Source organism: Cicer arietinum, chromosome 5 (genome assembly GCF_000331145.2).
Source record: "Cicer arietinum cultivar CDC Frontier isolate Library 1 chromosome 5, Cicar.CDCFrontier_v2.0, whole genome shotgun sequence".
NCBI classification, from domain to species: domain Eukaryota; kingdom Viridiplantae; phylum Streptophyta; class Magnoliopsida; order Fabales; family Fabaceae; genus Cicer; species Cicer arietinum.
This window is the reverse complement of record NC_021164.2, coordinates 74,683,832-74,694,246: the sequence shown is the minus strand read 5'-3', so window position 1 is coordinate 74,694,246 and position 10,415 is coordinate 74,683,832. Positions and strand designations below refer to the sequence as shown.

At 29.6% G+C, this 10,415-nt stretch overlaps 2 protein-coding genes across 2 annotated transcripts; both read right to left on the bottom strand.

Moving 5' to 3' along the window:
* Positions 1-343: 343 nt before the first annotated feature.
* On the bottom strand, positions 344-1,432 carry LOC101501608 (uncharacterized). Its single transcript, XM_004501725.1, has one exon. The coding sequence runs from the start codon at positions 1,430-1,432 to the stop codon at positions 344-346; it is 1,089 nt and encodes a 362-aa protein (XP_004501782.1).
* Positions 1,433-2,007: 575 nt separating this feature from the next.
* Positions 2,008-4,229, bottom strand: LOC101488432 (GTP-binding nuclear protein Ran-3-like). Its single transcript, NM_001279000.1, has 8 exons — positions 4,216-4,229; positions 4,068-4,137; positions 3,884-3,940; positions 3,669-3,786; positions 2,783-2,872; positions 2,490-2,669; positions 2,328-2,405; positions 2,008-2,205 (listed from the first exon to the last, which is right to left on the bottom strand). The coding sequence occupies exons 1-8, from the start codon at positions 4,216-4,218 to the stop codon at positions 2,136-2,138; spliced, it is 666 nt and encodes a 221-aa protein (NP_001265929.1). The 5' UTR covers positions 4,219-4,229; the 3' UTR covers positions 2,008-2,135.
* Between the last annotated feature and the right edge of the window lie 6,186 nt (positions 4,230-10,415).

Genomic DNA, 10,415 nt, shown 5'->3' with positions numbered 1-10,415 from the left:
CATGACATACAAGCCACTCCTTTGTTCAGCTTTCCCAATCATCTTCAGTGATGACTTGTCCTGTATGACACAAGAAGACTCAGAAAATTCAAGTTTACAAGACATAGAATTTGTTAATTTGGTGACTGATATCAAATTAACTGAAAAATTGGGAACAAAAAGAACATTGTGTAATGTAATTTTTGGAGTAAGCAAAATAGTTCCAGAAAAATGAACTAATGAAGAATCATTATTAGGAAGAGACACTGAGATTGGATTTATTCTATGATAAGACGTAAAATAGGATAAAGAACAAGCTATATGATCTGTGGCACCTGAGTCTATAATCCATTTAGAGTAGGTATTACCATGAGTCTGAGCAGAAGTGGACACATTGAGAGCTCACAAGATTGGTCTGAGGAAGAAGAGCTAGTAAACTCTGAATTTGTTCCTGAGAAAGGCCAAGAACTGAAGAATCACAAGAAGAAGTCAAATATGTGGTAATATTGTGAACCTTTTTGGACTTGAATCCAGGAGGTAATCCATGAATCAGAAAACATGTGTCTATTGTATGATTGGTCCTGCCACAATGAGTACATTGCCTATTCACACCAACCTTTCCTCCTGAGTGTCTAGGCTGATTGCCTTGATATGATGCTTTTCCTCTGCCAGAATTTGAAGAAGAATAAGAAGGTTTATTCTGATAAGAAACTTGTTGTGGAACCTGAGCAGCCATAACTGAAGATTCAGGAAGAGGACTCGTCTGCAATTGCCGCTCTTGTTGGATTATCATTGAAAAAATCTTGGTCAAAGAAGGCAAAGGATCCATGAGGAGAATCTGAGATCTTACAGCAGAGTAGTTATCGTTCAAACCTCTTAAGAAACATAACACACAATCATTGTCTCGATATTTTTTCAGTGTTTTGGAAACATCACAGCAACACAAAGTAACAGATTGACACTCAGGAATAGGACGATAGTTACAAAGCTCATCCCAGAGAATCTTCATTTTAGTGTAATAAGCAGTAACAGTTAGATCAGATTGATGCATGGAATAAAGATCTTGATGCAATTGTGAAATACGAACAGAATCACCTTGAGAGAAACGATCTTTAAGATCTTTCCATGCCGCAGCTGCAGTATCAATCCAGAGAATGCTCGTAGCAATCTCATGAGAAACGAAATGATTGATCCATGAGAGCACCAGATTATTGCATCTCTTCCAAGCAGGTATCATTTGATTAGGTGCATCAGGACAAGGAATAGAACCATCGACAAAACCAAACTTGTTTTTCATCTGCAGCGACATTGCCATTGCACGAGCCCAGCCATGGTAATTTGGACCTTCAAGAATTGGAGAAACGAGAACAAGAGAGGGATTCTCATTGGGATGAATATAGTAGTCATGTGTGGTATCTTGCAACGAAGCAAGAGTAGGTGAAGTTACAGCCATGGAAGAAGAAAAAGAAGAAGAAGAAGAAGAAGAAGAAGAAAGAGTTTGTTACAGAGAAGAAAAACGGTTGCGGAAGTTTTCTTCTGATACCATATTACAAATAACAAAAAAGAAAGAAAGGATGAAAGAATGAATTATTATTATTAAGAATAGAAAAGAGTACATCTTATATACTAAGAATTTCTAACTAACTTTGTAACTAACTTAATATATAAAAAACTAATTTATTACATCCAATAGATACAAAGTTCTTCTACCGTGCCTGATATCGGTAATTAATGGTCCATTCGATTATGCTAAAAATTCTCCAGTAAGGCAAGTAAATGCCAGCAGGAGGTGCAGGACCAATAACCTTAGCATATTTGTTTGATCACATATTTGGTAAATTGATAGAAAATATAATAATTAAAGATCCAATCTCCCTGTAGCATACACAACCTTCGAAAGTTAAGAATTGTTCGAAACCGAATTCATAGATGGTGTCTTTTAAAATGCAAAATGAGTAAAAAAAAATGGTATTGTGATGCTAAAGTTTAATGCCCGAAGCAATACATAACAATAAACAAGATTTTAAATTCAAGTAAAATATTTCATACTGGTTGAATTTAGATCCTCAAATCCACATCCAAAAAGGTGAATATTACAACCTCCAAAACAAACAGTAAGCATACACTCAAGAAGATTGTCACCACACACACAGGTTCTACTCAAATGCATCATCATCATCATCAGGAAGGGGCTGATTAGCAGCTTGGGCAATCTCAGCCTCATGCCTGCAAAAGCAACCAACAAAGTAATTATAGGAATATTAACTATAAAATTTTCCATACTAGCTCCAAAACCAGCACAAGGTCAGTGTAGAAACAATTAATCAATATCATGACAGATAGCTTACTGTTGTTGTGCAACTAAATCGATCTGAACCTCTGGAGGAGCCAAGGCAGGAGATTCAACAAAGTGCAAGTTAGGATCACTGCAAAATACAAGTACAAAACAATAATAAGTTGAAATGTTTCTACAAGTTTGAAGTGTTCCTCATAATAAAGTAGATGCCTACCCTGCAAGTTTCCGGGCAAGATACAGGAAAGGCTTCTCAAAGTTATAGTTGCTCTTGGCTGAAATTTCATAGTACTGCAAATTCTTCTTTCTATGGAATGTAACCTGCTTTGCCTTCACTTGTCTGTTCTTCACATCAACCTTGTTACCGCAAAGAACAATCGGGATGTTTTCACAAACCCTGAAAACAGTTGTGGAGATAATTGACAAAAAAGTAAGATAAACAGCTTGGTGACAAATACCAAATGACTAGAGACAACAATTACAAAGGTTTGAAGGAATAGAAATACAAACCGGCAAAGATCACGGTGCCAGGTAGGTACATTCTTGTAAGTTAGTCGGGCAGTAACATCAAACATTATAATAGCACACTGCCCATGGATACTGAAAAATAAGACCGAGCATGTTAGAAGCGTTAGAAAAGGGAGCAATGCAGACACACAAGCAAAAGTGAAAGTAGCTTGTAGCATGGCACACTAAAAGCCTTACACATACTGTTCTAATAAAAAAAAAACCTCACAATCATTGAACTTTGCAATGCTAGAATACACACTTACCTAAATAACTCATTAATACACACTTACCTAAATAACTCATTCCAAAAGGATTAAGGACATGCAAAACTACAGTACTGATTAATCCCAGAGCATCAATACCAATGAACACATATATACTTATTGGAAAGATACAAGTTATATACATAATTAACGCCATTGCAGAAGATGCCGAGAAAGTAAAAACTACTTTATGAGTCAGAATAACAATACGATAAAAGTGTCAAATGCTCATGTTTCAAATCTTCACACGATACAGACGTATCCTGAATAGAGACAGATCAAGATGACTGAGAACAGCCTTAATGCTCACAACATTAAGGTTGATCAAGTAGCAGCTCACAACATTAAGGTTGATCAAGTAGCAGCTCACAACATTAAGGTTTATCAAATAGCAGCTCACAACATGCAGATTTAAACTCAAACTTTTTCTAAGAATTGAAAGAAAAAAAAAACACATTTGAACTATTAGCATTAGCTGACTGAAGATGGTTATGCATATTAGGCATACATATATGAAATTGATTAAATAAATTACCAAAAGATCACACAATAAACAGGAGCCAAGTATATAGATTCCTATATTCATAGATTCATATATTCATCAAAGAAATTAGAACACTCACTAATATCCGTCTCTGAGTCCGCCGAACTTCTCTTGTCCAGCAGTGTCCCAACAGTAGAAACGAATCTTTCCACAGTTTGTGAAGAAATCCAATGGATGAACCTCCACCCCAATAGTTGCTGTTTACCATCAAATCAAAGCAACAAATAATAAATCACTTAAACATATAATGGAGTATTAAATCTCTAAATAAAATTATAACTGAATAAATCTTACGTTCATATTTCTTCTCAAATTCACCAGTAAGATGCCTCTTCACGAATGTAGTCTTTCCTGCATTACAACAAATATCATAACCAAGTCAACAAAACAGATCCTGGCGAATCACTATTTTTAGGTTACAAAACATATCTAAAAAAGAAAAGAAAAAAACGAGAAAAGAAAGTGAAGAAAAACGAACCAGTGCCACCGTCACCGACGATAACAAGCTTGAAACTAGGGTAATCAACAGTTTGCTGATTGGGCAACGCCTGCAGCAGAAGAAAAAGAAAAATCAATTTCAATCGAAATCTAGAATCAAGTTGAGAAGAAGGTGAAGAAAAATTTACCATGGAAGAGAGTAGTAGCTTTGAAGTGACGCAGAGAGAAATGGGCAATTAGGAGAAAGAATTGCAAAGTAGGGGCGCGGGTTTATATTTTAAGGGTTTTAGCGTTAGGTTGAGGCAGTTCGCTGCACCCTTTGATTAAATCACACGGCTTCAATCACAATGCCGAATCTCACGCAATAAAAACCTTCAATATTACATTAAGATTATTAAATGATATATTTCTTTTATTTATAAAACGGAACTAAAACAAACCAGCAAAATAACTCTTAATGGTGATTTCAAACAAAAACAAATTATGGGAACGAAAGCAACTATCTAATCCTTTGTTGGAAGGAAATAACGTGAATAAAAAATAAAGATATATATTCATAAAATAAAATAAAATAAATAACCGTGTATTAAATAGAAATATATATTTATGTTTTGTTCCATAAAATTAAGTTATAAATTAGTTGATAATTAATAGCTAAAAAGTTAGCTAATAAATGTTGATTCATAACTGAAAAGCTAATTAATTGATATTAAATTAGATAAATTTAATTTTTAATAATATAAAATGATATAAATATTTAATTTAAAATAATAAAAAATAGGATATTTTTATCCAATCTCTCTTATGTATTGTTTTACTCTATTTTTATTTTTTTAATTAATTTCCTACTTTACTTTATTTTTATGGTCGAAACCCAAAAAAAATACAACAAAGTTTTTAAATAAAAATTAGAACCATACAATTCATTTATTATTTTTTTTTGTTACATCATTTACTTTTTTTTATTACAATGTAAACATAATTTTTAAAAGTTTATAAAAATTTAACAAACTTAATATGTATAAATAGTAATTATAAAAACAATGCAATAAATTTACTGTTAACAATTTGCCATAAAAATTGATATAACTTTATCACAATGATAAATTATAAGATGAATAAATAATAATAAATATGAAACTGCATACCTTAATCGATTTTTTTGTAAGATAAATAATATGAAAATTTATTGTTTTTGAGTTATTTTGGTAGGAATTAAAAAAATTAAGTACAACTTCACCAAGAATAAGATATGCATTGAGTTATAAACTAATGGTGACTGAATGAACAGTTATTTTGTATTATCTAAGAAAAAAAAAATATTAAAATTATAAATAAAATAAAATATAAAAAGCTATAATATCAAATGCTACTTGAAATAAAATCTCAAAATAAACTATAAACTGGTGATAAGAACTTGTTTATCAAACACGTACCTTTTAATCTAATAAACTAGTTTAATAAACTATAAATTAACTTATTACATTACCAAACAGCGTATTAGATAAAATATATAAATTAAGTGATATAAAACTTATGGTATACAAAGATAACGATATATAATATAAAAATGGAGCAAAGTTACCTATGAAGTGCAAGATAATGTGTTCATTAAAAAATGCAAAACAATTTAATTGGAGAAAATAGTCACTAATAAAAAAAAATTAAAAGGGAGATGGTACAAAAAAAGCTGTTATAAAAGAAAAACTTCAAATGGAAGGATTTTAGGAACATTATATTAAATTTGAGAGTTTTCTTTTCAAATGGGAGTACAAAAAATTTAGACGAGCAATCATCAAATAAACATTTTATTTCATATGTGACATACAACCAAATAAAGGAAGCTCGAGTTTCCATAAACTTTTCATATTTCCTACTTTCCATCCATTCACTTTTAGCTCAACCAAACAACCTGTAAAGTACTCCTAATAAAAGGTGTTAGAGTCACCTACATTTGCCAACAAATCAAATTGATTTCCTTCTAAGTGGACATGTAGTACTCAAAAAGATGAAGCATAAAGATAATAATTTGAATGAGAGGTTGAAAATTTCTTGTATTAGTAAAACTTAAAAGTAGTCATTTGATAGACACCCACTAAATAATTTAATTTAAAAATAACTTCTGATAGTTCATGTCTTCTAGTTTAGTCAATTTTGAACTTTCAATTTAATCCAGACAATGTAACAAAATTCAAAATTACAATGAACTTCTTTGATATTGCATCTATCCCTGTTATAAATTCTTTTTGGAAAAAAAAAATGTATCTTAAATATAAACACTATTTTAAATTAATATATGCATTACCCCGAATATTTGTGGTACAAAATCATCCATATTACATTTCAAACATCCCTTTAGAGATATTTTACAGCTAATGCATGTAAGTAATGTATGTTTATAAAACGAATATGAGTAAGTTGGTCAGATATATTCCATGTATTTTTAACACACCTAGACCAAAAACATTATCAATAAGTAAAGTATGGCTAGAAGTAGCATGAGACATATGGTTGTTCACTCGTCGATCGTATTGGTAAAGTTGTTACCTAAAATATTTATATATAATCAAGCAGAGATACTAAAAGAAATGCATATACTCTATCTATAATTATTATAATCTGATCTAAACACTCACGAACAACTTTATAATCATGTAATGCCTAATAGATTGTTTGTCAAAATTACAACGATAGATTATGGTAAATGAAAATACAACCACGTGTTAACACATATTTCATCAACTACTAAACACTTTTGTTTCAAAAAAGGTAAACACTTGACACTTCACTTTGAACCTACAATTTATGTCTAAAGTTATAATTGTAATATTATCGGTGTTGCATGTTTTTTCGATATCATATAACATCAAAGCTAAATATCATCAAATTTTTTGAGAGACTGTTTAAAAGATAAAAAAATAATCACGATATAAGAAATAATCGATGCTAATTACATAAATTGTTCACATAACATAATTGGTTCACTCTATAAAATGAGTTATAGGAAAAACAAAAAAACCCAAGTGTCAAACAAAAAAAATGAAGAAACAAACATTAAAGTCTTTTTGTTTCATTTCGTTGATGCAATATCATAAATGAAAATTATCTTTTGTCGAGACAAAATCTCAAATTAATGTTTTGATATAAATAAATAAAAGTTAATAAAATATTCTAATTATGATTCTAAATGATGTGTTAATTTAACACATGTTTTTTAGTGTAATAAGTCAAGTTAGTTACAAAGCAAAAGCAAGAGAAATCAGTTTAAAGAAAGAGATAAAAATGAACAAGATTGAACCAAAAACGTTTTTGACATAATATGGAAAAACCAATAACGTTATTCACGCTTCTGTCATTTTTAGCAAGCAAAATCAAATCAGTTTTTAATGCAATGAAAGCTCTTGCAAATCGCGAATGAATTTTCAGATCATATACTATGAATATAAAACTCTCGTATGAGAAAAATAATCACTCAAAAGGATCAAAGATTATAAGGCAAAACTTAAAGCAAAAATGTTAAACAAAATATTCTCCAGCAGTGTAACAATATCTTCAGATTGATAAACATTATCCAACATGTTATAATATTCAGCAACAAAAATCTTTCTCATGTATAATTAATAGTTGTCTCGAGAATGATCAACATCATTCTCTAGTATGATGACATCAGTCCAGAATGATACAAATATTATCCAGCTTACTGACATCATTCTTCAGTCTTGTTACATCATTCTCCAACCTGTTTTTCACTAATCAAAAGGAAATCTTAATCGATTAAGCACGTCTTTGAGATGCTTGTGGGCATAAAAAAAGTATAATCACAGTCAATAATGAGAAGCTACAAATCAGACATTATTAACACAAAAGCAGAAACGCATAATGTTCAAAACAAGAACATTCAAAGTTTAAAAGTCTAATATTTGGTCAAGTATGACACGTGACAACAAGCTATTATTTCAATGGTCATAATAACTGTCACCAACCTCCTCGAAGACTATAAAATGAACCCCTAGCTTAAGGACAACACATAACTTCAAGTGCTAAGAAAAATCGTCAATCACATACACTTACATACTTGAAAGCTTTTCAATTACCAGAAAAATCAGTTTTGATTTCCTCTTCATATATCCATATCATATTATTGAATTATTTTATCAATAATCTATTTTCAAACCCGAGTTGAGCATACTCATATTCTACCAATATATCTAAATCATTGTTGTGTAAACTCAAAACTATAAGGGTTATTTATAGTATAAGTAGTTTTTGTAAAAATCATTTTATGGTTAAAAGGTGAATTGTAAAATTCTATCAAGATTGATAGGTGGCTTGATTGAATCATTTATGGGTGGAAATGAACTATTTTTACAGACCAAGGTTGATCTTAACAAAAATTGGGTAAAACTAAGAACGTTGCAAAACCAATAACGTTATTCGTTTTAACACTTAATGGAAAATCGCACAGTTGTGAGGACTGAACATAGTCCGAGTTGAGTGAACCAATATATACTTTTGCGTGGTATATATTCTTTATCTCTATTTACTTTCAATCATTTTGATTGTCAAGTTAAATAAATAAGTTACAACTGTGATTTTAACTAACCAATAATGTTTTCCGTTTTCTATGTTTCAGAATCAAGAACGTTATTCGTTTTCATAACTAAGATAAATCTTGAGTTATTTTCTTAAGATTTTAACATGAATGTTTAAATAGGTGAATTTACGATTCAAACCTCATTTCTTGTAAATTAACATTGCTACTTCATCTTTCATTTCACATGCAAAACATTGTGAGCATACAAAATCAATCAAATGCATAATTAAATAAAAAATAACTTTACTTGAAAATGTCATTTTAACAATTGATGTCTACCATTTAGATGTTTTTGACAAAACACAAAGTATACAACCAAATGAAAAAATAAATTCAAGTTACATGTGCTTTAAAAGAACATAGCAATCAAATAATAAATCAAGTACCGAAATTGCTTCATCAACAAATTACATGGTTTTAAGCATCGTCGCCCGATAGTGGTCCATCGAGGAAGCTTTGGTCGTTCGAGTGACCCATTGACAACTACTTTGGACATCAAGAGAGCACATTAAAATCTTACAATAAAAACATAGTTTCTATGTAAAAAAACACCCGATATATAAAAATAAATAAATTATAAATTGTAATTACACAAAAATATAGTAAAATAAGTACACATTTCAACACAACAACAAAAAAGACACATACAAGCAAAGAGTATTCATCTTGACACTAATAATTAATATGCTCGCTAAAAAAATATATTTATTTTCAGATGATTTTTATGCTCTCTTGTTAGATTAAAGATAATATGAACAACATATTTGCAAACATTAATCATGAAAGTGTATCACATACTTACCCAATTAATTGTTATGAAACTCTTGTTAGATTAAAGATAATATGAACAATATATTTGCAAACATTAATCATGAAAGTGTATCACATACTTACCCAATTAATTGTTATGAAAGTGGTAATTTGCTATAATAAATTACAAAACTTATTTTTTTAAGTGTCATTAACCGTTGGTGTGAAGATAAGAAGAAACAAACACCAATCAATAAATAACACTTAATACTTTTAATATAAATATGTCATTTATCGCTTAAAGTTATCCTCAAAATATTATCCATACCTACATGTTATATGGATATAAGAAGATCAAAGTCCAATATCATTAAAAACGTGATGTCCCTCGACAAACATTAATTTCCTCTATGATATAAATGGACATGCAAATTATTTAAATGATTACCTCATGCCATGGTATTTAAAAATAAAATATTAATAATTGTATATGAAATAATGAATGGTAATAAGATCTAAAAAAATATAATAATTCAAGTGCCAAACAAAAAAAAAATCAAACATTAAAATCATATAAAAGATATACTCCGTAAATTGAATCAATTTCAATCACTTCACATGCAAAATAGTGTAAATATATATAATCGATCAAATATATAACTAGATAAAAAGTAGCTATATTATACAATGTTTACCATTTTAATAATTTATATCTACCGTTTAAATGCATTGATGCAACACAAAGTAAACAATCAAATGAAAAAATAATTCAAAATAAAGTTATATATATGTTTTAAAATGTCATAATCATCAACAAAGCATTGAGAAATCATCTCTTAAATAAATTACAATGTTTGAAATATCATCATTATAAAATGGTCAATAGATAAAACTTTAATTCAAGTGATTCAAACGACAATTACATTTTAAATTATGACAATATTATAAAAAATTACAACAAAAGTCTATAAAGAGAAAATTGGTGAAACTTTTACAAAAACACTCGTAATAATAAAAATAAATAAGTGCCATAACGAATCAAAT

Coding starts and splice junctions, on each gene's coding strand:
- LOC101501608 (XM_004501725.1), bottom strand. CDS start 1,432: ATGGCTGTAACTTCACCTACTCTTGCTTCGTTGCAAGATACCACACAT.
- LOC101488432 (NM_001279000.1), bottom strand. Junction 3,941..4,067: donor CGTCGGTGACGGTGGCACTG/GTTCGTTTTTCT, acceptor GTTGTAATGCAG/GAAAGACTACATTCGTGAAG. Junction 3,787..3,883: donor ATTTGAGAAGAAATATGAAC/GTAAGATTTATT, acceptor GATGGTAAACAG/CAACTATTGGGGTGGAGGTT.